The sequence below is a fragment of the Acinonyx jubatus genome, chromosome A3 (genome assembly GCF_027475565.1).
Source record: "Acinonyx jubatus isolate Ajub_Pintada_27869175 chromosome A3, VMU_Ajub_asm_v1.0, whole genome shotgun sequence".
Classification (NCBI taxonomy): Eukaryota; Metazoa; Chordata; class Mammalia; order Carnivora; family Felidae; genus Acinonyx; species Acinonyx jubatus.
The window spans coordinates 111,246,385-111,274,289 of NC_069388.1; the positions used below are offsets into that span (position 1 = coordinate 111,246,385).

The 27,905-nt window shown below is 39.1% G+C and overlaps 1 protein-coding gene across 9 annotated transcripts in view; it reads right to left on the bottom strand.

Annotated features, from left to right (window-relative positions):
- LTBP1 (latent transforming growth factor beta binding protein 1) overlaps positions 1 to 27,905 on the bottom strand; it is a 397,389-nt gene that overhangs the window by 102,746 nt on the left and 266,738 nt on the right. For 6 of the 9 annotated variants that reach the window (XM_027033528.2, XM_027033527.2, XM_027033525.2 and 3 more), the window contains 8 exons: positions 26,457 to 26,684; positions 24,383 to 24,405; positions 21,008 to 21,107; positions 20,410 to 20,508; positions 9,374 to 9,499; positions 8,017 to 8,142; positions 7,488 to 7,610; positions 3,692 to 3,811 (listed from right to left, as the gene is read on the bottom strand). In XM_027033528.2, the coding sequence (XP_026889329.2) occupies positions 3,692 to 3,811; positions 7,488 to 7,610; positions 8,017 to 8,142; positions 9,374 to 9,499; positions 20,410 to 20,508; positions 21,008 to 21,107; positions 24,383 to 24,405; positions 26,457 to 26,684 (945 nt within the window). The remainder of the gene's footprint in view (positions 1 to 3,691; positions 3,812 to 7,487; positions 7,611 to 8,016; positions 8,143 to 9,373; positions 9,500 to 20,409; positions 20,509 to 21,007; positions 21,108 to 24,382; positions 24,406 to 26,456; positions 26,685 to 27,905) is intronic. The other 3 variants (XM_027033526.2, XM_027033533.2, XM_027033532.2) reach the window with 1 other exon arrangement.

Below are 27,905 nucleotides of genomic sequence, written 5' to 3' on the forward strand. Positions count from 1 at the left end.
TCTCCTTTGAAGGATGGCTCTAGTAGGGTTTGAATCAGGCCTGTTCTTCATGAGTGAAGAGAAACCTGTTAATTGACTACCTGACAGGCTGGCTTCCCTCAAGAAAGGTCCTGGTTGAAGCAGCCAGTTGGAACTCGCCAGAACCCAGGGTGAAGAAATAATCATTAGAGGCGGGGATCAAGTGGGCAACAACTCCAGGCTGAACGTGAGATCCAAGGAATACAGTGTTGAATGATGAAAGTGGCTTTCAAGAGAGGACTGAAATCCACAACTTGAAAGAAGAAGCTATATTAACAGAGGAGCCAGCAAGAGTTGCCAAAAAGCACCAAGGGATAGATATTTTGAAAGTGGACAATAAACGACTGAGAATGAAGGATCATATGCCCTGAACTCAACACTAGGAAACAGCATGGTCTTCCAGACAACACCTGCTAACATCTGACCTGTTTCGGCCCCAGATGATTTCTGCTCTAATTCATAAATCAAGGAGAAGCATCAATCAGTGAGCCAGTTTACATGGCAGGAATACAAGGCCATTAATGGTTTCAGCAAGTTCACTGTTAAGTCAGGAAAAGAAGGAGAAAGTCTAACTGGCATCAAATCCCTGCAGAATATGAGTCAAAATAGCAATTCTCAATTCCTAATGAATCCATTTAACAGGAAAAAGAGCCAAATCAATATACAGATCAACAGGCTTTAGAAAAAACCATAAGCATAATGCCACACGATAGTAGTATTACATATGACCCTGTACAACTTTAATTGTAATAATTTAAAAACATTCAGTCAGCAGGAGCAGAGTGGTAGAAAAAGGAGGACATGAAGACTTATGGAACAGAGAACCCTGTGACGTAGGGATTATCTTCTCTACAGATGGCAACTAACAAATACCAAGTGTAAGACTTTCCTTCAAATGGTGAGATTTGGAATACTTTTAAGTCTTTAATGTTCTCATACATTTAAAATTGGGGGAAAACAGTCTCACCAATGCACCCTAAATTATCTGGACTAAAATGATATTAAAAAGCCACACACCCATCACTAATAACCAACAGAGAAAAAAACAAATAGTTAGAAAGGAACACTGTATAAATAACTTATCATTTGATGTCTTCTCTGACCACCATAGAATCTGACACTCTCTGTATCCCTTAGGCAGTTTTATTTTATTTTTTTCTCCTTCATGGCACTGAAAACACATCTGACATACCATATACTTTACTTGCTGACTTGTTTATCTGCAAACACAACGTAAGCTCTAGAGTACACAGGCAAAGAGGGGAAGGCATTTTTTTATTTTCCCTTAATCTCCGGGGTCTTGAAAACTGCCTGGCTCTTGGTAGGCACACAACTGTTAAATTGAAAATAAATATATAATCAAATTGTTGTTGACTAGCTCAACTCAATGATCAGCTTAAGTAATTACTGCACCTTTGAAAAGTATTTTAGAGTACCAGAAGTATAAAGGTGAGAACTAAAATGTAGGAGCCATCGCTGGGTATTCATTAGCATTGTCAGAGCTGAGCGCAGAAGAATCTCATTCATTCATTGGTTCAGTAAGAATAGAAAGGCATGTTGCGACATCGACTTTTTGTCACACTCAACTTTTTAACGTGTGAAAGCTCTACTGCCATAAAAAATTAACACGGATCCGTTTTGGTATAATCTGCAAAAGCCCTCCTGAGAATCTAAGAAGAGCTCTAAGCCTAGCTCTGAACAACGAATGGAACTGAAACATCATCATGGAGGAGAAGCTTGATCTGTAGATAAAGGCAGAAGGAAACAAAGTACACAGTCTACTTGTCATAGGAATTGCATGACCTTAGCAATGCAAAACCGAAAAGTAGTGCTTGGAACAAGTGGCTAAGTGTATGACTTTGGGTGACTGACATGGTGACCTAGGATTTCTGCTTAGGATTCCACTAAGTCTGGTTGGCAAAGTCAAGTTACTTTTAAATGAGATGCTGTGTTTCTGTCATTAAACCGGAGCAAAGTGGTCATGATTAGATTGACTGCACACATCCAGGTATGAGAACTCATTTCTTATGATTGCCCAATCTAGATAAACGCATTTCTATTGAAGAACGATCACTTGCCAATTTGGTCAGTCATATTTCATTAGCAAGTTCATGCATCAGGGCTGTGTTTATACCACTATGATGAATTTTAGTTATTGAAGGTAAAATTCAGGCTCTGCTCTTGGATTATAATATGCCTCAGTATGTGAAAATGAGAACACAAATGGAATCCTGACAGGCAAGTATGAAATTTATGCCAAACGGGAAAATTAAAACCAAACATAATGTTCTGACCAGCACCGATCACATCAACAAATGCAGATCAAATAAGCAATTAATGAACCCAAATCTTCCCTTCTTCAAAGATCAACATCTCAATTCCAATGACAGAAGGAGACGGCCATGTACAGAGGCGTAGCTTATGCAACCTGGTGATGAGTCCAAAGCTTTAAAATTGGGACTCTTTCTGCCGAGCCTACTCATCCTGTCTGCTCTGCAACACCTAAACATCTTCCCAGAGGTGTACAAGTAAAGATGAGCATCTTAAGTAAGACTGAGAGAGTCCATCTAGCGTGTTCTGCCTCCTCATCCTGCGGCCAATCTTCCCTTGTTCTCTGTCTAGCCTTTCAGCTAGTGACTGAAAGGTGAACCTAACTGCTTCCTCCATCCACAAGCGCCCTGCACAGGCTGCTTCCTCTGTCCAAACTTATCTCCTTCCCCTCCCCTTCCTCAGCGTAACCTCGATCAGGAATTTTCCCAGAAGCAACTTGTTCTATCGCACACTCTTAGAGCAGCAGAGAACCCTAATTCCCAGCACTGTCTTATTGGTGCCTTTGCATTTACTTATGAGATACTTATGAGTCTTCCTCGCCAGACAGTTCCACGAGGAAGGCACTTTTTTTGCCTCTCAACGTATCCCAGCACACAGCACAACCCTGGGTATATACAGTAAGCTCTTCAGCCTTTGTGGAAGAAGGAAGGAAGGTATGAAGAAATGAGAAGTTTAACACATATGGTCAGAGTCTGGCATGGAGTGTAAAAGAGCTCAGCTTCTAAGGAAAATATAAGAGATAGAGACAGAAACACAGAGGAAAACCATTAAGGGGGAAAGCTAAGTGGAACACAGCTAAAAAGACTGAAAGCAAATTTGATGCTTCTCTTCCTCAGTGCCTAATGTTGGTATGAAGTATTTAGTAAAGACTTCAGTGAATACACGTCAGAGACTCGGCAAGCCATCAAGATTTCTCTTCTGCTTCTGCTCTATGTTTGTGCTGTATGCTTCCAAATTCTATTAGTGTGTGGTAAGCATTCTCTTCTTAGACCTTTTCTCTCTTTTAGCCTTTTGCCTTCACCTCTCCCTCCCTGTGATGATTACTGTTTTATTTGGTCCTGGTTATTTATCACATCAAAGACCATAATTTGCTTCACTCAGAATTATTTCTCCCAGGTAAAATCTCCCATTCTTCCTACCAACTTGTTTTCCCATTTTCTCCATGGTTAAAAGTGACTTTGAACTTTTCTCAGTTTTCTCAGAATGACACAACTTTGTCATATTCCATTTTTTCTCTTTTTTTCCATTTTGAACGAGGGATCACTTGGCATTACATCACTCTGTCAGAAAATGCACTAGGCAGAAAAAAACAAGACTTTGATAAGAACACTCTAGTACCTACCAAGACATTGCCCATTCCAGCCTCGGAACCCTTCTGTGCAGGGAACACACTGGTAAGATCCAGGAGAATTCACACACTGCTCATCTGGACAAGTGCTTGGAGTTAAACATTCATCAATATCTGAAAAATTGGAAAAGTAGGTCACAAGCATTTATCAGAATATGGAAGCAAACATTCACTTTTCTGATGAAGCCAGGGGGAAAAAAGGTATGTTGTATCTACATTTTGGTGGAGAAAACCATAACTAGGTAAGTCAAACACTGTGCCTACACTTAACCACCATAACAATAATGCAAGGCCAGGTAGACCTTGAGTAAAATATTTACACACATCCAAAGGAAAAACTTGGCCCCAGTTTTCCAACTGGCAGGGTTAGACCTCTCCATTGCTGGGAGCTGGCAGCTTCTTGGGGGCCATTTTCTGAACACCAAACCTTTGAAGGAATACTACAGCTTGCCAGAAAGAAATATAATAAACAGGCATGAGAGTGACAAAGCCACATATCCACCTGGCCAGAGGTTCTCTCTGCAGACAATGGATGCTCTAGGGAAATCCTTGCTTTGGCTTCATGGGCCTAAGAACACCCAAGGTTTGAATAATTTAAAACCTTTCACAGGCTATGAACTCCTTGGAGGTGGAAACAGAACATTAGGAGAAAATGAACTCATCAAATATTTGCCAGACTTTCCAAAAAACATGGTGATATGATCGTATGCTAATATTTTCTAATAAAAATATACCTTATTATTCACATTCACAGCTAACTGGAGTTACTCATCACTGTTCTTTTCAATGTGAGGAGAAAAACAACACCTTAAATATGCTTGGGGCTATGGCGGACGTAACTACTACAGAGGCTCTAGGCATTTTGAAGAATGGTATAACAACAGAAGGGGGAAGCAGGATACAGGAAATGGTTCAGGAGTTTAACAAGAGTGGGAACACCTTGGATACCAGCCCCACTTGAAATGATCTTTTTTTTCTGGGATTGGAGTCTGAATTCAAATGAGTGTATTTACTGTCTAAGTGTTCCAATATAAGATACATATAGGACCTCCAATCATATGCAAAATATAAAGACAAAAGTGAAAGAAATATATAATGGATACATTCATCCATTCTGGGAAATTCTCAAAAATTATCTCTCATTATCACCAGACAAGTGTGAAAATACGCTTCAAGTAAAAAAGATGCTCAAAGGAAAAATGTTGAAGATGTTATTAATAGAATAAGCACCAAGTCAGTGTGGTAATTTTTTTTTCCTATCAGCGAAAAATCCTTGCCAACAGACAATGACACATAGTGTTGTGTGTGTGTGTGTGTGTGTGTGTGTGTGTGTTTTAGGTCAGATGTTCTGGGACTTCTTGTTCTACAGAAAGATGACGCCTGCCAGTTTCATTTTCCAAACAGCATTACATTCTTCTCTGGAAGGATTTTTTTTTTAAATAGAACTACAACTGTTAAGTCAGAGAAGGTTTTAAGGAAGGCTGGCCCAATAAATAAGATGCAACGCGAAGCAAGACAAGACAACATCCCTGCATTTCCGGCCACTCTCACCTCTGTCTGCTCGTTCCCTCATCTATAAATTAGGGACTACCTGCCTGGTAATACCTCAGCAGGACAAAGTAAGGACGCATGAGATAATGTCTGTGAACTACAATAGACTCCTTGGAGACTGGGGCTGTTTGAAAGCAACTTTGTTAGTGGCAGCTGAGAAAATCTTTGGTGAGCCAGGAGCCTGGGGACCTTTGGTTCTGGTCCATGACGAAATTAGAAAACAGCCATGTTATTTGGCTCCTTCTTTTCAAGCCATTTCATGGGGATAGAATTATGTATTATTTACTCAGGGAACCCTGGTAGTATTTCTGTGAAATAATTTCCATACACCAAATATTACTGAACAGTCTCCATCGGTTTCCTGTTTACGTACAGAATTTTCAAATTTCTACTCCTTCCCACTTTCCATCCTTGCACCATAGTTACTACTTAAATGCCTCAACTCCCCATCCTGAAACTGTAAGTATGACTTAAGAATCAGCATGTGACTTCAATCAGTTAAGTATCTGACTTCAGCTCAGGTCATGATCTCATGGCTCATGGGTTCAAGATCCACGTGGGGCTCTGTGCGGACAGCTCAGAGTCTGGAGCCTGCTTTGGATTCTGTGTCTCCCTCTCTCTCTGCTCCTCCCCCACTTGGTCACATGTGCATTCTCTCTCTCTCAAAAATAAATAAACATTGAAAAAAATTTTAGAATCAGCATTTGACTTTTTCGGGGAGTGTTGTTTTACACATAAAGGCTTGTCAGGTAAACCACGCCATTTCTTTAAAAGCATTTCCAAAGCTATAGATGTACCAAGAAGGCCCATGAAAAAACAAAGTCATCAGGAAAGGGGGGAGGTTTCTAGAGAATGGTTCTTGAGAACTAATAAGGTGAAAGGCACCACACAAGATACCACAACACGCATTTATTCTCAGGACAGCCCTGAAAGTTAACTTTGTGGCTCCCAAGTTAACAATCCAAAGGGGCCAAGTCGCTGGCTCCAAGCCATAAAGTGACTAAGCGCAGAAGTCAGGAGCTGATGCCACAGTCCTGCCCCCTCCCAAGGGGGCATGCTGCCTCTCCAGGGCAGAGTGAGGGTCCCCTATAAAAGGAGAGTGGGCACACTTCACCCCTGTTGTCTCATGGCCCTCAGCTGCCAGGGAATAGACCTTATGGTTCTGTTGTGATCCTAGTTGATCAGAGATTCAAGAATGTAAAATGTTCCCGCGTCTCTCCAGATCAGAATGCAAGGGGCCAGGGGGAGAGGCAGGGACAGACTGCCAAGACACCGAATTAGCTCTCCCTCCAGGACCAGATCATTAGATCCATGTAGAAAACCAATGCAGAGGAGGCAGGGACAGCTGAGGGCAGCCTGCCTCAACTTGTCTGTCCCTCCCTTGGTCTGTAAGTCGAGCCATATTAGAAAATGGGCTGATCTTCAGGCGGCCACAGGCAAAGAACCCCCGTGGAACCAGGACCATCCACATGGCCTGGCCCCTCAGAAAAGTGTTCAGAGACCCCTCTTCCCTTCCCCGGCACATATCCATGGCAGCATTCAAGCAGAAGTGCAACATATTTCTTCATGAAAATAATTATTTAAAAAGCACCATGGTGGTTTCAAAAAGAACCTGTATAACTGGGATACAAACATGAGCAGAAATATTAAATGGTTAAGCATTCTGGCCATACTCTAAAAGCTTCTCAGAACTTTTTTTTTTAATATAATACTAGCAAACTCATTGCCGCAATCAATAATAAAGAAATTTTATCTAGCGTGGCTAGAATGCAACCTGGAGTTAGTCAGAGGGAGCTTTGGTACAGAAGGGTTTGTAACCAAGTCCCAGAACACACGTAAGACAAGCTGCAAGAAAGGAAGGTAATAGGGCAAGAAGGGTGGAAACTAAAAATCAACAGCGGGTAAATCTGCACCATGTTCCCAGATGAATGATCCAGACGCTGTAATTAAGTCTGGGCTTACGCTATGATGCTCCGCAATCAACTGTTCTACAGCGATTCACTCAAACTACCAGGAAAGGCAGATGCTGAGGTGGACAAGGGGAGAGCGAAGATGGAAGACAACGGAAAACAATCCAAAGTCCCTGAAGCGAGGCCAAGAGGCTGTGACTGCAGAAGGCAGGAAGAACTTCGATGAGCTGATATCATGCACAGGCTGGTGGAGGAAAGTCTCAGGTGTGGACCCAGCCCTGCATTTCACCATCACGTGTGCTCCACACTTCAAGGTGGCACTGACTCACCCTCACAACGGCCGCCCCGGGTCATGCGGTACCCGCTGTCGCAGTATTCACACCGGAAGGCCCCCACGGTATTGATGCAGTGTCCTTCCCCACACACATCTGGCCTCAGGCACTCGTCAACATCTATACGAAGCAGAAAACACGGTCGAGTTTTATTTCTCCAAACAGAATTTCAAACCTCTCCCATCTCCCAGGTCAGTTTGAAGTCCAGAATCAAACAACCGATTCCCACTACCATCCCTTTGATTTGTTTGACATGTTTCAAAATTGAGTGGTTTTGATTTATGTGGGACCCAACACATTTAACATCTTGGGTCTCTGCACACACTTGACACTCTTCATTCTGTAGCGTTGGAGAAAAAAACTTCCATATTTATATCCTCCAGTATCTAGCAGATGATTATGTCATAAAAGGTGTTCAGTAATAAATTCTGGGTTGCCAGAATAAGCAGGTAAGATTGATGGGATCTTAGGGGAGCTAACAACCCAGATCTGGGAATTTATGCATCAGGAAGAGCACAGCCATTACCTATGCAGTTAGGACCCTCCTCACTGGCCATAAATCCTGCTGGGCAAATACACAAGAAACTTCCCTCGGTGTTTTCACAACGTCCCTGGGAACAGAGCTGTTGGACCTGAGTGCATTCATCAATATCTGTTAAAAAAAATACAGATAAAAGTATCAGTGTCGTGTAGCATGAAATTCTCAGTCTCCCTGTTCATAAAATACCAGCACACTATTCCCAGAGCACCACATCCTTATAACCGAGGAGACTAGGAAAGGGAGACATGATCATACGCCTCAAATACTTGAAGGATGGTTACTGGGAACAGAGAATACACTTATGGTATATTGCTTGAAAAGCTAAAACTACAACCTTCACATTGGTGTTTGTGAGAGACAGATTTAGGTCAACACAGAAGGACCCCTCTGATACATGGAATCATCTAAGCACTGAAATTCATGTGCAACTCCCAGGCCAGCTCAGCAGAGAGTGCCAGAAATACCGTAAAAGGGACTCTCCCACTGTGCACGTGGGCAAAGCTAGACTAGATCATCTCAAATGCCCTGTTATATTCTACGATTCCAAACAGAATACATACAATGTATGCAAATTCAAGAGAAATAGCCATGGTACAGAGCAGGTGGATACTCCCCTCATCCCACTCCACATATATATATACAAAACAAAATAACATTAAGTCACACATCTTATGGACACTTAGCATATCAAAGTCATATTAACTGGGTATATGCTTTGTTGCTTTATATTTGCCTTCTAACTCTTAGTGCTGAATTTCCTTTTTCTAAAAAAGAGAGCAATTAAATTTAGTGTTAATGCACTGAAATGATTTCCATAATGCCATCAAACGTCTTTCTGAGATACATTTTTTTCCAAAGAACCATGTATGAGAGGCTGGATTTGTAAATTCATTAATAGCTTTGTATTAGTCTACTGATTTTCAGTTTAGAAATTGCTTTTAGAAATCAGATTTTAAGCAATTACATGAATATAATTCTTTATTGCAGTATATAGTATTATTATTTTGGTTTTGCTAAATACATGCTTATAGGTAGTTATTTCATTACTTCATATATTATATATTTTATTATATTATTATACCTAGAAATCTTTGGAAATTATTTTACCTTTTTCCCCCTTTTATCTAATTGTATTACATTTGGAAAAGTAGGTAGCACTGAACCAGGAGGTAAGAGCAACCCAGGAGATGAACAAACCTCTTTTTGAGCTCTTTTAGTGCAGGGACAGAAATTTTTAAAAATTAAACACAGTAACATTTCCCATGATAATTACAGGGAAAATGTTCTTAATGTGGAAATGTTTTATCTTCAATAATTTCATCCATGAAAAAGTGTCTCTTACCAACACATTTCCTCTGTTGCTCACTGAACTTGTAGCCCTCATAGCATATACACGTATACCTCACAGGCAGGTTAATGCAGTGTCCTGCTCCACAGATGTCAGGGTTCACAGTACACTCATTGATTTCTTAATAAATAAGAGAGAAAAAAGACATCAACAAAGATTTCACTGTCGCTTGCAAACCATTCCTGTGTATTTCCTGATTAGCTTATCGTCAGGTATGCAATTAGAAGACACAGGTCACTTCTCATTTATCTAAAGAAAATAAAAACACTCATTCAAAAAGATACAGGAACCCGTATGTTTCCTGCAGCATTGTTTACAATATCCAAGATATGGAAGCAACCCAAGTGTCCACTGATAGATGAGTAGATAAGGAGGATGTGGTATATATACACAGTGGACTATTACTCAGCCATAAACAAGAGTGAGATCTTGCTATTTGTGACAGTGTGGATGTACCTAGAGGGTATAATGCTAAGTATCTGAAATAAGTCAGAGAAAGACAAATACCACATGATTTCACTTACATATGGAATCTAAAAAAAAAAAAAATGAGCAAAGAAATAAAAAAAAACAGAAACAGACCTATAAATACACAGAACAAACTGATGGTTGCCAGAATGGGGGGAGGATGAGCAATGGGTCAAGTGGAATGTGAGGTATAGGCTTTCCTTATGGAATGCTGCTGCCACTGGGATGAAAGGCACAGCACAGGGCACCTAGTCCATGGTACTGGAAGAGTGTTGTGTGGGGACAGATCGTAGCTACACTTGTGGTAAGCACAGCATAACAAACAGACCTGCCAAAGACTAACCTATACACCTGAATCTAATGCAACATTGTGTCAACTTGAGTTCAATAAAAAAAAAGTATGGTGACTTCTAAAATCAAGTATAAATTCATTTGATTACTTCATAATTGCTCAGTTAGTCACACCCAAGATGATCAATAATTCCTAATGAATCAACTTCTAACATGAACTGGAGTGGGTAGCAAGTCAGAAAAAGGCCACCTTGGGGGGCGCCTGGGTGGCTCAGTCGGTTAAGCGTCCGGCTTCAGCTCAGGTCATTATCTCACAGTTCTCATGGGTTCGAGCCGTGTGTCGGGCTGTGTGCTGACAGCTCAGAGCCTGGAGCCTGCTTTGGATTGTGTCTCCCTCTCTCCCTGCCCTTCCCCCGCTTGCACTCTGTCTCTGTCTCCTTCAAAAATATGTAAACATTAAATAATAATAAAAGAGGCCACCTTGGAAATTTTAAGACAATCAAATCTTTTCAACTTCTAAGATGGCCCACAAGGAGTTTCTATCCATTCCAGTTCATTTGACATGATGGACTTTGAACCAACATGTGGGTTCTACTGATAAAATATATAGTAACTTTTTATTCATTAGCAGGCCAAATTCAGTTTCTAACAACTATGTCCAACCTCCTCCAAAATCTGTCATTAGTTCCCAAGAAAGATCTACCACTCCTAATCAAAGCAAAACTTCTGGGTGTAACTTACTCTTAATTTGCCAATTTCAACATCATTATATTTATAGTGATAAAGTAGAATCTTCTTCCCAATGTTCTCTGCTAAATTCCCCCTTGTGCTCCTACTGACTGGTGCTTGAGACCTGCTTCTTCTATAAGGCCTGAGCAGACTGGCCTCATTCCATGTGGGTACACACTGTGGTAGAGACAGGGTCTCGGGAGTCTATGTTGGGTAAAGGCCATCAAAATGTGCTTACTTACCAAAAGGACGTAAAATGGCCTCAATTACCTGAGGACTCAAAAGTGGCCTTCTGAAAGGAATTACATCCCTTATATGATCTATTTTCAGTGAACTTTGTAATAAGGTATCATGGCATTGTCAGGCAGGGACAGTCTAGTTTGGTAGAAGCCCAGGCTTCTAGACACTGAAAACACAAATCTGGCTACTCTTTCTAAGCTCTGTAACACAGGGGCAAGTTACTCAAGCATCCTAGCCCTCACTTTTCTGCAGGTGAAATAAATGGGAATAATCAGAGCATGAACTTGAGTACCAGGTTCAAAGAAGATAAATAACGCACATGGCCCAATGCCTGGCATATTATATGTGTTCAATAAAAGCCATTAAAGAACTGAAAGTGAGACCTGAAACCATAAAAATCATACAAGAGAGCACAAACAGTAATTGCTCTGACATTGGCCATAGCAACAGTTTTCTAGATATGTTCCCCGAGTCAAGGGAAATAAAAGCAAAACTAAACCATTGGGACCATGTCCTTCTACACAGCAAAGGAAACAATCAATAAAACTAAAAGACAACTAACTGAATGGGAGAAAACATTTGTAAATCATATATCCTGATAAGGGGTTAGTATCCAAAATATATAAAGCTTTTATACACCTCAACACCAAAAACAACCCAAATGATCCAATTAAAAGTAAGTAGATGACATGAACAAACATTTCTTCAAAGACCTACAGATGACTGTTGGCCATGAAAAGATGTTCAGCACCACTCATCATCAGGGAAATGCAAATCAAAACCACAATGAGATATCACCTCACACCTGTCAGAATGGCTAAAATCAACAACACAAGAAATGACAAGTGTTGGAGAGGGTGTTTTTGTTCCTCAAAAAGTTAAAAACAGAAATACAATATGATCTAATAATTCCATTATTGGGTATTTACCCAAAGAATATGAAAATACTAATTCAAAGGGATACATGCACCCCTATGTTTATTGCAGCATTATTTACAACAACCAAACTATGGAGGCAGCCCAAGTGTCCATCAATAGATGAATGGATAAAGATGATTTGGTATTTCTACAATGGCATATTATTCAGCTGTAAAAAAGAATGAAACCTTGCCATCTGCAATGGCATGGATGGATCTACAGGATATAATGCTAAGCGAAATAAATCAGTCAGAGAAAGACAAATACAGTATGATTTCACTAATATGTGGAACTGAGGAAACAAAACAAATGAACAAAGTGGGAAAAAAAGACAAACCAAGACACAGACTCTTAGCTATAGAGAACAAGTTGATGGTTACCAGAGGGGAGGTGGGTGGGGGCATGGGTGAAATAGATGGGGATTAAAGATACACTTGTCATGAGGAGCACTGAGTAATGTATAGAATTCATGAATCACTATATTGTATACCTAATGTAACACTGTACATTAATTATACTGATATTTAAAATTAAAAAATAATTTTGGGGCGCCTGGGTGGCTCAGTTGGTTCAGTGTCCAACTTTGGCTCAGGTCACGATCTCATGGTTTGTGAGTTTGAGTCCCGCGTTGGGCTCTGTACTGTCAGTTCAGAGCCTGGAGCCCGCTTCGGATTCTGTGTCTCCCTCTCTCTCTTTGCTCCTCCCCCACTCATGCTCTGTCTCTCTCTGTCTCTCAAAAAATGAATAAACGTTAAAAATAATTTTTAAAAAATTAAATTAAAAAATAATTTTACAAATAAGCAAAAATTTAAAAAAGAAATAAGGGGGAAGAATTCTTGTAAGTAATCCATATACCTGAATTTTTTTAATTTGTAGATTTAAAAGTGAATTGTAAATAAATTAACAAAATACCTTTTTGTATTAAAAAAAAAAGCTAGCCATTATATTATTAACAGCATTGTAAATGTTGTTCCTTTGGAAATCACTTAAGAATATGTAACAAAGAAGCTGCACATTAAAACAAGGTTGTCCTGGGCTATTATCTCATTGTCAACACAAAGTCAACAAGGCTTAAAATGCATGCTGCCAGGAGCCCATGCAGTCCAGTGTGAGAAGACGGTGGTCTCAAGCAGCGTAAGCTACATCAACCGCCTTGTTGGAAGCGTCTTTGGTTTGAGATGAGAAACAGGTGTGCTACCATTACCAATAACCTACCATGCATTCTGCAGGAGGATGTGACCATCAGAGCTTTAACAAACATTATGGAAATGACCTAAACGAGGGCTGCGGGCTGCGGCTGCGGTAGCCTTCCAAAACCCAAACCACATTCTTCATTTTTCATCAAGTGTTAGTCACTATGCTGTGACTTTGAGACAATTGGTGCAAATCATCTGGAAAGTCCCTGGACTTTACAAGGAAGCATATGAATACACACCTGCGGTATCTACTTGGATGGCACACATCGCATTTACAAACTACTTATACCTTTTGTGAGCCCACATGTGCTAATTAATTCACTATCAGAAAAATAGAGTGCTTTAGTCCGTATAATGTAAAATTATGAAAAAAATAAAGTACCCCAGAAGGCTAAAAACATTAGTAATTAACATGATGGCTTAAACTTAAGTGGCAGTATACAAAAAATGAATTATAAAACATATATAGCATATTATATAATCACTGGCATGATAGGAAAGTGTTTATTCATTAACAGATATAATTGGTTACAAATATAGAATATGATCTAAATTATAAACTACACAAAAGACAAGAAAATAAATCTCAGGTTATGATTATGGGGATTAGTATTTTCTTTAGATTTTTCTGCATTTTTCAAAATTTCTACAATGAGCATTTGAATTACTTTTATAATCCGAAGTCTTCCTTAACAAAAATTATCCTTTCTTGGGGCACCTGGATGGCCCAGTCAGTTAAGCGACTGACTTCAGCTCAGGTCATGATCTCATGGTTCATGAATTTGAGCCCCGCATTGGGCTCTGTGCTGACAGCTCACAGCCTGGAGCCTGCTTCAGATTCTGTGTCTCCCTCTCTCTCTGCCCCTCCCCAACTCATGCTCTGTCTCTCTCTCTCTCTCTCTCTCTCAAAAATGAAAAACATTTAAAAAAAATTTTTTTTAATTATCCTTTCTATGCCACAAAAATCTGAAAGGAAAAGGTCACCTTCTCCTGATTATAATCCTAGATACTCAGGTAAGATTTTTTTTTCTCTATGATAGGAATTCTTTAGAAGAACAGTGTGAAAATCACATCTCTAACCCCCTATTCCATACTGTAGGTAGATGCCTGCTCTGAAAATTACTGGTATTTACTTCTCTCGATTTTCTTTGTAATGACTAATCTTCCTTTCGAGTCTACTTTGCCATTTTCTTAAAACAAGAGACATATTGATCAGTTTGCAAAAAGTTAGAAGATGAGTTAATATATTAGGGACAAGGATTCAGAACAAGTTCAAAGGCTATAAATCTGGGATTTTCATATAATGCTTGAGCAGAACTCAGTGTCCCAAAGCCCACACACACCAATTTGTTGATAACCGAATATTTGTAACTTTTCAAGCACAGCTTTAGAATGGAATTTTTATAAGTGCAACCAAAAACCATCAAAAGTATGTGATGTTTAATTCAAATGCGATACATTCCTATGCCACAGTGTGCCAACATATTTAAACTGTTTCTTCTGACAGCTCTAAAACAGGAGAAATACTTAAGAATTATACTCTTTAGTCTTAGGAAACGAAACCTTAGGAAATGGCCTTTCTTCCACTGTAGAATCTAAAATAGAGGCTCTGAGGATATTTATGAGGCATGTTTGAGAATCTTTAGCTGATTACCTCATAGATAAACTATACAGAGACACAGCTTGATAGTGTTGATCCCAGCTGGCAGGACACTAACATATATAAGAAAATGTTACTCTGACACCACTAGAGGGTACTAAGAGATACATCAAAGGAGTGGAGGGATATTTACTAAAATGTATTTGATTTCTACCCTGTTTATCCTATTTTTTAATACAAGCAATTAATTAATGCAACTTTCATCAGTGTGGCCTCAGAGCTCCCTTCCGCCCATGTGCTAAGCAGGACTCCACCCTTCCAAACACAGTCAGAACACCTCCAAAACACGTTAGAACTTTTAACACAAGTCTCCTAACTACCTCTTCCCATGCTTTCCCCTCTTAGGAGATTTTGATTCTCTAGCAAGTACTGTTATACCAAAAGGCCGTCTTGAAAAAGAACTGGCCAGTTCTTCTAATTTTTCCATTTTTCTGAAGACAAAAGACAGGTCTTTTTACTTTTCCAAGAGGTCACTCACACTTAGATATGTGACCCTCTTCCCACAGAATGAAGCAGTTTCTGTTGAAACATACAGTTCTTTGAGCAGATTGTGTCGACATAAGCATAAGAATTACGGCAAAGCCTCACACAGGCAGCACTAATTATTGGTCTCTGGGGTACTCTAGGCTAATGAAAAGGTCTTGCCTTCTTTAGCATGTTTGGCTTCCCAGAGAGATCATCAAGAGATTCTTCCCAGGGGACTCTTCCCTAACGCCCATCACATGCACCCTGGCCCTCAGGACCACCTGATCCTTCTCTCCTGTAAGTGCCTCTGAAACAACTTCACTTTCTCCAAGTCAAGAACCATATTCTGCTTCTTTGACTAGAATTCCATTTAGAATCTTGGAAAAAGAGCTATGACCAAAAAAGCCAAGGGAAAACCAAATACTCTCTTTATCCCACTGCCAAGGCCAACAGTGGATTTAGGAGTTTGGTGTCTTTATTATGTTTTTTTAATTAAACGAAAAATAAAGTTTTTTTGGCAAAATATGAAAATGAGTATGTTGATCTTGCATGTTTTTCCTCATCATATGATTACTCAAGTAAATAAATAAATAAATAAATAAATAAATAAATAAATAAATCCTGGAGATATTAAAGCATGATGATTTTACATGAAAAAAAAAAGGAGTTCATTTTCCAACAGCATACATAGTTTATAGAAGCTGTAATGACACCAGTAATACGCTTTAGGGACAAACGTTTTTTTAAAGGGGTCAGTTCTGAGTTCTGGAAAAGATCTGATGAGCTAATAGTTTTTATAATGTTTGGGCCATGATAATTACAAAGGTCTCCACAAAGCAGTCATGGAAGTCAAAAGAATAATTTCTGGCTGGTATGCAAGGGCTACGGAGGAAGTTTGGGAAGAGTAGGAGGAAGGCATCAAATGTTAGCTCATGGAAAGGTTTACAAAAATGCCCTGGCTTCCTAACTGCCCCACAAGGAGCATAAACTGTCCCACAACAATTGAAACAGATGTTTCCACTTTGTAAATATTTGCCAGAGGTTTGATTTTCTAACCTATCCTTGAGCTATTAAGACACTATGTTAAATCAAGAATTTATATGCTGAAATGTATAATTTATTTGGAAACAGTATACCAGTAATGTTGCAAGCCACCAAATCAGCTGTTAAGAGTGGAAAATATCACACTTATTTCTTGCAAGTATGTGGCTCACTTTATTACATGTCAAAGTGTGTCTGAAGAAATCTGAAAAGGCTATTTCTAATTTCACAATCACAAATGTATCATCACTAAGCCATATGAAGCTGATTTTATTTATTTTAGACTCCTACGTGTTATTCTATTCCTTTCTTCAACTTATGAGACAAACTAATAAATAGTGACAAACATGAGTTACCTCCTCTGTGTTTTAGGGGAAAGAGCCATTGTATAATACTCCTGACAGAACTGATCAGATTGCTCCCTCAATCTATGTGTCTGGCTCTCACATAAAGCCAATGGGAACATCTATAGTTTGAGTTAAATTAAAATTGATACAAAACAGTCTTCTTGTTCTAGTGTAGATTACAGATTACAGTGTAGCTCTAAAGTTGCAAGCCATTTTAATTCAAATGCTCTAATATTCTCCCCATGGGCTGTTTCAGAAAGATTCTTCTACTATAGGAAGTAGGAACACCTACAAATGTTGCGTAAAATTTTAACATCACTTTTTTCCTGGAAGGAAATATTCATGCTTCAAACATGTGATAGCAGATGGCGGGACTGTATCTCTGCCAAACTCAAATTAAGCTGTCTTCTAACAACTTCATAAAGCACAGCTACTTTCATTTTTTTTTAAACCAGCTCTGTAGTTCAGTTGAAGCTAAGTAACTTCAATTTGTTATTCCTCACACAGCTGCATTTAAATGACGAAACTACATTTATCTAGCCAGACTTAATTAACCTCTCTACAGAGCTAGTTTGCAAGAAGTCTATCCATTGAAGTCAGCCATTGTTAAAAAGGCACAAAGCTGTATGTTCACATGGGAAAATACAAATATAGAAACAGAGTATTTGGACCTAGTGAATTGTCCATGTATTGTCACACTGCAATTTTCCTTTTTAATAATGAGATCAACAGTGAAAAGATCCTTGTTGACCAAGATGTGCCAAGGTGCAGTTTCTTATAGATGTGTTTAATAAAGTGAGCAGACACATAAATGACTTCAGAATAGAGAGTAACTGTTTTAGCCACGGCCATTAAAAAAAAAAAACACTATCACTTCATTTTATCATTCTAGAAGTGATTAGAAGAGCTGTTATTTCTCTACAACTTAACTCAGTATTAAGAGGAAAGGCAAAAAGGAGTTGGCGTCCAATAAGTGGACAAGGCTGTGGCTCCAGGTGCAGGTGCCTTGAACGACAGAAAAATGCACTGCAGACCCTGATGTGACTGCACATCTCTGTGAAGTGCATTTCATCCTCGGACACAAAGATGCTTTTTATTTATTTATTTTTTTTTTACTTTTAAAAAAAATATTTTAATGTCTATTTTTGAGATACAGAGAGAGAGAGAGGGAGGAAGAGAGAGAGAGAGAGAATGAGCACGAGCAAGTCGCGAGAGGCAGAGAGACAGGCAGACAGAAGATCCGAAGAGGGCTCCACACTGATAGCGGGGCTTGAACTCATGAACAGTGAGATTGTGACCCGAACTGCAGTCAGACGCTTAACCTAAGGAGCCACGCAGGCGCCCCCAAAGGTGCTTTTTAAAAACACTTTCCAGTCTGATGTCTGAATTCAAATATCTAAGAGAACTCACATCCACATTTTTGAGAAAATGGACCAAAGTTTTTAATATAAAAATTATATATATTTTATATAATTTATATAATTGTACCATCGTTTTTAACATAAAACCCATATATATATAAGATTATAACTTGATGCTTTGATATATGCAGGCACTGTGAAATGATCACTATAATTCATCTAATTAACACACCAAGTACAATTTTTACTTCCAAATTCATTCATGTCATGTTTCTGAGGAAGGATTATCTTAAGGGAGGCTGCACACTCCTTCTTCTATTAGCTTCTCTTGTTATACCCTGCCAGCCTCATCCTGACCTTACTCTGGCATGATGCATTTTAGCGATCTTTTTCTGACTATATAAAAATATTTGTCCACTATAGAGTATATGGAAAATAGAAAATATTCTACAACACCCCAAACCTCTTGGATCCTACTATAAAAATAATCACTGCTAATATCTGGCATATTTTCTTCCAGTATGTTCTCAATATGTAAGTCTTTTTTATATAATTGGCAAAGTGCTCTTTCCTTCATTTTTCCATACTTCATTTTGTGTTTAACAGTATTGTGACCATTTTCTGCTAGATTTTAATAAAAATACTTCCAAAATACTGTATGTGATGGCAGCATAATGTTCCAATGTATAGATGTAACATAATTATCTATTTCCCTATAGTTAAGTGTTTAGATTATTTCCACTTTTTCTCTATTATACCTGATGCTGTGGTAAGTATCTATTCATATAAATCATTGTCTCAGTCTTTGGGGACATTATTTCCTCACACTAGATATTTTAACATAAGATTATTGGGTCAAAAGTTCTGAACTTTTTAAAAATTCTTTTTTTTCTTAATTTTATTTAAATCCGAGCTAGTTAACATATAGTGCAGTAATCGTTCCAAGAATAGAAGTTAGTGATTCATCACTTACATGTAACACCCAGTGCTCATCCCAATAAGTGCCCTCCTTAATGCCCATCCCCCATTTAACCCATTCCCCCTCACCCACCTCCCCACCAGCAACCCTGTTTGTTCTCTGTATTTAAGAGTCTCTTATACATTTTGCCAGTTTGTGATTTCTAGAAGAGTTAAACCAGTTTACATTTCTTTCAGCCATGTGTTTTACCTCAATTTTTAAAAATATATATATTTTAAATTTTTAATGTTTATTTATTTTTGAGAGACAGAGTGTGAGCAGCGGAGGGGCAGAGAGACAGGGAGACCCAGAATCTGAAGCAGGCTCCATGCTCTGAGCTGTCAGCACAGAACCCGATGCGGGGCTCAAGCTCACAAACCGCGAGATCGTGACCTGAGCCAAAGTCGGACGCTTAATCGACTGAGCCACCCAGGTGCCCCTGACCTCAATTTTACTCTAGTAAAAATTAAATGCTATTTTGATAATTATTTTAATTTGCATTTATTTGATTACTAGTTGACATTCCCTATTATATGTTTCTTGGTAACTTTTTTTCTATAAATTATCTGATTATATTATTTCCCCACTTTTCTATTATTTTTTTATTGCTGATTTGTAAGAGCTCGCTTTACATTTAAGGGTATTAACATATATGCTGTTGATCTGTTTCACATTATAAATTTTTATAATGTTTACTAGTGATACAAGTTATTATAAAGAATTTTGAAAATACATAAAAATATACGGAAGAACAGATGATCCACGATCCCAGTAACTGGTGATGGTTGAGCACTTTGATGTGCTTTTTGTCTCTTTTTCTGTGTTTGTAAACATTTAAAAAATAAAGCCGGAATCATACTGTGTTCTGTATTTCTTATTATGCCACAGGCATCTCTTTAGAACATTAAATATTCTTTTAAAACATTAATAGCCGGGGCACCCAGGTGGCTCAGTCGGTTGAGCGTTTGACTCTTAATTTTGGCTCAGGTCACGATCTGGTGGTTTGTGAGTTCAAGTCCCACATCGGGCTCTGCAATGACAGTGTGGACCTGCTCAGGATTCTCTCTCCCTCTCTCTCTGCCCCTCTCCCACTTTCCAAATAAATAAGCTGAAAAAAATAATAAAAAAAAAAACATTAATAGCTATGGGATATTTCACTGTTTATGTGTACCACAATTTATTTAAAGATTCCTCCTTTTTAACAGTATTTAGATTATTTCCAAATATTTGCTATGATGACTAACACTGCCATGAGCAACTTCATACATTTGACCTAATTTTGATACCCCATTTAAAAGGAGGCTCAGACCCACATCTCCTGCACAGGCTATGTAACATAAGGAACACCACACCTACCCGTTACTTGAGTAGGTGCAATCACTTGGCTGGCACTTGATGTAGAAGCCTCAGGAGCTACTTCCACAGGCACAGGAGGTGATGTTTTTTCAATCACCACTGTATGAGGAAGGAGGGATGAAAAAATTAAAGCCTGTTAGGTGCACCGAGATCCTATTTCAAAACGCAAGCATAATTTAGTCTCATAACATACCACAGTAGTGCTTGGATAATTAAGAACTGATATCGATCCCTAAAGCTCATGGTATTAATACATAGCCCCGCTTTCAACATGTAGCAAGAACATATGAGAACAATTCAAAAGCCAAGAAAAATGACCCATCAAACGATGACCCTCAATAACGTTCCACATATAAACCTACTCTTGGCCACAGAAAATACTGGAAAAACTTATCTTCCTCTTACCATTATAAAACTTACAAGACCATCCTCACACTAATATTATGACTATATTAACATACTTAAGTATATGTCTCACACTGCACATCATTTATGAGTTCTAAAGATTTATTAAAGTTTAAAATCAAAGACAAAAGAATTCTTATCTCACTTTTTATCCCAAGTACTCTTACAAATTGCACAGATCAACAGAGGTTACCTGGAAACTGTGGATGCAGGTGAATCGTTGAGATGCCTGGAGAGAGCTGGGGTTGACCAGGCTCAAGTTTGGTTTTCTCTTGATCCAATGAAGGTATTTCCTGGGTGGATGTATTAAAAAGAAAAAAAAAAAAGAAAGAAAGAAAGAAAAGAACTAAAAATAAGAATTATTTTTATTTTTCACATATTACTATATTTAGTTCTACTCTTAGAAAGGCAACAAATATCACAGGACATTGGACAAAAAAAGTGTGCAATTGTGTGAAAAAAATACATGTATGAACTGTAGCTATGCCTGCTACTCTAGCAAGTCTTTGGTTTCCCCAGCAATGCTGACCCATCCATACATCCTCACCCACTTCCCAGGGCCCAAAGCAAAAGTTCCCCTCAGGCATCTTACATACCTTGGCTCGGGGAACCACATCTGGTCTCACACAAGCCACAATAAACCTCAACAGACAACTAAACCATCATCTCACTGACATGTGGCTCTGCCTTGGGAAGATGGCCAGCCACGCTTTGCAGATTGCATAATGGGTACAGCACTCGTGTCATTAACCTGCAGCTAGTAACTCTGCATCTCCAGCTCTCAGCACAGTGATAGGCGGGCAGAGCATCAGAAAAACAGGGACCTGGAGGAGCACCTGGGACTTCCATATGCGGCCTGTTGCCCACTGCTGTCCTCCGGACCGAAGGTGAAGAAACAGACTGACGCCTGTGGCTCAGCTTCCAGTTACAGCTGCTCGGGCTACTGCAGACAGACCCATCAGGCCAGTAGGGACAGCGGTGCGGGGTTGGTGGGCCCACGCCTTCACTTCCTTATAAGTATTCATCAGGTGACTTGGTCACAGCTGCCCTGTGCATCCCCTCCCTCGCTCCCTCCCTCTGCCATCTTCCAGAAAGCTCACTCCCCTAGTCTGTTTCCCTTTTAACAGCTCTCTTAACTTCAGTTATCTCCTCTGCTTTTTATAACCTAGATATCCTGCCTGAGTAGCTCATCAAAGATCTTATTTTGTTGGCATGAGTGTTTATCTAACTCCGTTTAGATATCCCATCAGTACCTCAAATCCATCCCCTCCAAAACCATTCAGGCTCTCAATCCAAGTGTCTCTTTCTATGCTATGTCACAGCCATTAAACCATCCAGGTTTAAAGTCACTTTGCAATCCTCGCTGTCTGTCTCATTCCTCCTTCCAAGCCCTGCCCATCTGCACTGCCTATTGTATTTGTTCATCTTTCCATACCCACTGTGCCCACTGCTGCGGTCCAGACTCTCTCATCATGCTTACTGTAGTAATCTAATTGGCCCCTTAAGCTCCCTGTCTCCCTGTCTCAGTTAATCCTGGGGCAATTCATCTTCTAGAAATAACAAACACTGAACTACCTTTTCCCACATTTTCTCTTCTGCTTAAGAATACAGACTAATTTTATATTACCTATTAAACGTGACCTCAATCAGTCTCCATAGTTCCCCATTCCCTGCAGCTCATGGCCTATGCCAATAAGAAGCAGACCACAGTCAGCTGTTTATGCACTCCTGCAACTTGCAGACAGAATTTCCCCCAGTGGCACAGGGCAGCAGACTTTCTAACCAATGCCAGTTCTCCTCTTGACAAGGAGAGTCTGAGAGAGGAGAGCAAGGTAATCCACCATGGATTACAACTACGGTTTGGATTCCAAGCTTTCCAAAGCAGCCCCAAGTTCTCTTCCTAACATGCCTCTCAGGCTCCCCTAACTGACCTCCTGCCGTCCCCTCCACTGCACCTTTGTGCATATCACTTCCCACCCCTGGGCGACCCCGCTTTCTCTTCATCAATCTTCAACATCATGGGACCTCTGCAAGAAGCCAAGACCACAAACACTAGGACTGCATGTTTCCCACTGGCGCGTCTCCAAAAAAATTACAGTGTACGTATACAAGAAAACATTGAGGCCCTCTTTAAGACCCTTCAGGAGAGTTACCACACACTCAATTATCAACAGCACAGAAAACAGCGATTATTCAATAAGACGAGGTTATCAGGGAGCTGGCTCCTCTGCTCACGCAGCGAATGATTCCTTCCGCGTATCTACCAGAACTGAATTCAAAATCAACAACATGCAAATGACTGTACACTGACCTTTAGAGACCCTATCCGGGAGTTGCAAATGTGCGTATCAAATATGCCTATGTGTTGTCCCTCTTCTCGGGTCAATATAACAACATTCTTCTTTCTTGGGTGCTATCACTCCAAAATCCTACTTCCTCCTTGTCTGGATTCTTTCAGCACTTATGTTAGAGCATTTAAATTTATTCTGTCCCATGTTTATAACCTAAAGGTTTTTAAAATTATTTATAATAATTTATATATGTGTTCACGCTCTCTAAATTCTAATACTGCATTCTTGTCAACTGAGTGATATATAAATGTATGAACATTTAATAATGATCGAATTTTCATGTTATTAAAGAATCACAGCTAGATTCAGATGGGGAACAATATTATATAAATAGGACTTAGCTCCAGCAATTATTTTTTTAGTTCATTTATTTATTTTGAGAGAGAGAGAGTAGGGGAGGGACAGAGAGATAGGGAGAAAGAGAGACAATTCCAAGCAGGATCCACAGTATCAGTGGAGAGTATGATGCAGGACTTGAAGTCACAAACCATGGGATTGTGACCTGAGCTGAAGTCAGACGCTTAACTGACTGAGCCACCCAGGTGCCAACCCCCCACACGTGCCCCGCAGCAAATTTCCATATTTTCTATTAATAAATCTCACAGTTAATAGTCCCATTTTATGCCAAAAAAAAAAAAAACCCAGCAAGTTGATTAAATATTTCCCTGAAATTCCTAGGAACCAATATTCTAATATTGGATTGAAATTTCTAAGAACCAATACTCTAGTATTGGATTGGATTATTACCTAACAAGGGTAAGTTCTGTTCTTATTCTAATTTAATCAAACATGCATGTTAAATTTTAGTTGAATTAAGAAGTACTTCACTTAGCATATATGTGCTCTGAGAAAACACACTTGCATAAACATGTCAGAACACTTTCTTTCCATCCATAGTCCAGGCCATGAGTTGATCTGAATTCTGTGTAATCCTCTGATTCCATTAGTCGCACCTTCTTCTCTTACTAGAATTTAAGTTCCATGAGAACAAGGAGTTTTGTCTGATTTGTTCTCTATTGTTTTCCTAACACTCAGGATAGTGCCAGTTATATAGTCGGTGTTCAATAAATATTTCATGAATGAATGCTAAATTTCCTCAAACCAAATAATGAATAATGGACATGTTACTACATTTAAGTCTAAAAAGAATCCATACATATTCTAAAAGAAAATCATTTTGATGGTAAAAAAAGACTTGCAAACAATGAATAAATTACCTTCTCAGGGGGTGCAGTTGCCACTAAAACCAGAAAAGAAAGAAGGACATTAGTACAATTTAAGTCAATCCACCACATTAACAGTTATATTTTTAAAAAGCAATAGAAGTCCATTATCACCCCAAAAGGATTAAGAATCAAACTCAATAAAATGCAGAATTATGGTCATTGTGGAGAATTTTACACACAACCAACAGAAAAGCTATCCATGTTATATCATTCCTTAACTACAGGAGTTCAGGTAGATGCGATGAAATTCTTTCCAACTCCCTCATTAACTGAAAACGTTAAAGGAAACAACACTTTCTGGCACATTATTTTATGCCTAATCTGACTTTTATGGAATATCCCATATCAAAAAAACAAACCAAAACAAACATTTTCATTAATTGGCCACATACTTATCCTTAATGTAATAAATCATGTTTAAAATACTTTCTGATGTTTATGTTAAAAAAGAAAGCCACTTATTTCAATAAGAGATCTAAAAATGGGTACTGTCCTCCTAATCTTTATTGAAGAGAATTTCCAGTAAGATAAGCTAACTAAATTAGGAGGAAAGAAATCACAGGCCAATTAAATCTAATTAGAGATTAATATGTTGAACAAATTCCACATTAAACAATCATGACATTGTTGTGAGGTAGTAGTTGTGTCTTTGTATTTAGAAAACTTACATTCCATTAATCAGTCCTTAGTATTACTCCTCAAGCCTGTGATCAACGATTACTGGGGTTTTTCCTCACTGATCAGTGTCTCCATAAACATAAGTGTACAATTTCGGTAGATGCTTAACTCCCCAAAGCAATCAGGGTACCTGATAGCTTATCGCTGCTGCTTTATTCTTGTGGTTGGAAAAGTCAACTAACTGTCCATCCTGCCTAACCCACCAAGAAAGTCATGAGGCAGCATCTGGGACCAGAGGCCATTTCCTCCTGCCTGTGCAAAGGATGAGTAGTTGCAAACATGTGGCCAGGAGACCCCAACTGTGTAGAAGCAAATGGGTCAATACTGTCAAATCTAGGTGAGGTCCTACCTGTTCTGCCTAGCCAAAGAAGTACAACAGAGTGAAAGAGTGAAATGAAACAGACCTAGAACACAGAAAGACTCAGAGCCCTGAAGAAAGCTCTCTCTAGAACCTAGGTACCTTCTCTCCTCACAAAATCCATTCCTAAATCCTGACCTAATAAACTGTGAAAAGCCAACAGAAGCTTCATTAGAGACAATGTACATGTCATACAAATCTAAAATTTTTATTCCTTCTATCTGGGGTGAGAATTTTTATAATACAGATACTCAAGGTATTGAACATACTGGCTTTTATAAAGAGATACAATCAAAGTTAATTGTCTCTAGACTCCTCCTAAAATATAAAGCCTTACCTGCCTTCTTGGAAAACTGTGCTCATTGGCCCGGTTATATACTTGTCACATGACACCTGCCAAGCCATGTCCCTCCCCTCTATAGGTCTCAGTTTTCTCACAAGGCCAATGGAAGGACTGTATGAGGCAATTTCCAAGATCCTTTCAATGGACTTTCCTGTCTTCCTTCACTTGCCTCCCATTATCCCTGATTGCCTGCTGCCCTCTATTTCCTAGAAGCTCAGTCAATGCTTTAACTTCTTTACATCTGTGGATTCCACTTTGCAAAGTAAATAAATATTTATTAAATGGCCTTCTAGACAAAGAAATGAATTATGACTATTCCCTCAAAGATCTAAATTACCCTTCAGGAATAAACACCAAGAAAAAGTGGCCCCAGCAGGTCCTGAGATCACCCTGGAAAATTGTTACCTGCTATGAACATATTACCCTATGGCCGTGGTCCTCAGTCACAGGTCATTTTGGCCTGCAGGGACGTTTGGCTGGGCTGGACAGTTTCTGGCTCTAACAACCAGAGGGGAGGGTGCTAGTAGCATATCTAAAAGTTAGAGGCCAAGGAGTTTACTCACTGAAAATTATCCTGAAGTACCAATAGTACTGAGGTTAAAAACCCTGTTCGAGAAGAGTGTTAACAGGGAAACCAAACACACACAAGACAGACGGTTGGGTCCATGATCTATTTCCACTCTCACCTTCTGGCTCCGCCACTCCTGGCCCGTGTTCCCGGGAGAAGGTCAGGGCCTCCACTGGCTCTTCCTTGGCTGGGAGAGGTGGAGGATGAGTACTTTTAGCAACAGGTTGAGTGTTCTTTGGCTTGACAAATACAGGTCCTTTACCTACATGGTGATGGATTGGCCTGCGTCTATGAACGCCAGAAACCGTATAACCCATTCCACCAGGACAGATTTCCTTAAAAGCAGCTAGATTTGGGATGGGAAAATATTCCTTTTAAAAATCTAAAAGTGCAAACTTATACAGAGGAAAATATCATGATGAGTATTTTTTAAATAAACCATCATTAATATAGTTACATTCAAAAACTTCAAAAACAGATGCATAATGCTTGAATTTGTTAAACTTGCATATTTACAGAAAAAAACCCAACCCTTTGTTTTACTCAGTATTTCTCCATCTGTTAATTCCTTATCAGTTTTATATATATATATATATATATATATATATATATATATATGGCATATACAGCATATAGGAAGCATATATTTATATATATTATATAGATCAGCGACTAATTAGGAGATATCATATATGCATATTATATATGTAATTTTCTGTTATCATATATCACATATATATGTGATATATCAGGAGATTTTTATGTATCAAAGATTTTAATATATAATATATATATATACCATGGAGTGTGTGTGTGTGTAAGATCGGCAAAAACCAGGCTTTCTTCTTTTCCTCCTGCTTTGGTGTAATTTCATTAGTTATTAACAAGGAACTCAGTAATGTCTAAGCTAGATGATTAGCAAAAAGGTTAAAAAAGAAAAATATATCACTAGTCAGGGAAATGAGGCGCTGGAATCTTTCATAATTTGTTTCCAAACTACAGACCCAGCCAGAATGGAGCATATCAGCTGATATGGTGAGGTTGGTTAAGAAGGACTGAAAAGGGGAAGTGGTTTTGAACAGTGAGTCTCAGGATAGTGAGAAGGAATCCAGCAAAGTTAAAACACACTAAAGAGATGATGGACAGAAGTCAAGAACAACAGAACATGCCAAGTCAGAAAATGGAGTTATTTTCAAAAAAAGAGACGAGTGGGCAACAGCCTGACTTTGACCAGCTGGCTTAATTATCCAGAGGACAAGGCGATGTTCTGTGCTCTGGGACTGCTATCCTTGCCAGGAAAGTGGTCTTGTCTACTCAGAAAAGAAAAAAAAAAAGGTAGACTGGGCACATAGGATTTGCTAACCTCCACTGCATCACCTCCAGGAATAAGTAAAAGAGAAAGACGGGGGTGGCGAGGCAGTGTGTGGCCTGAGGAGGAAAATCCACCTAATCCCTTTGGTGTTGGTGTTGGAGGCAAGTTACCAAACCCAGACACTAAGGAGCTTATGGTCAACTTTTATATTTCTACTTTTCAAATTGAAAGTAAAGTCAGTCATTTCTCACTTCT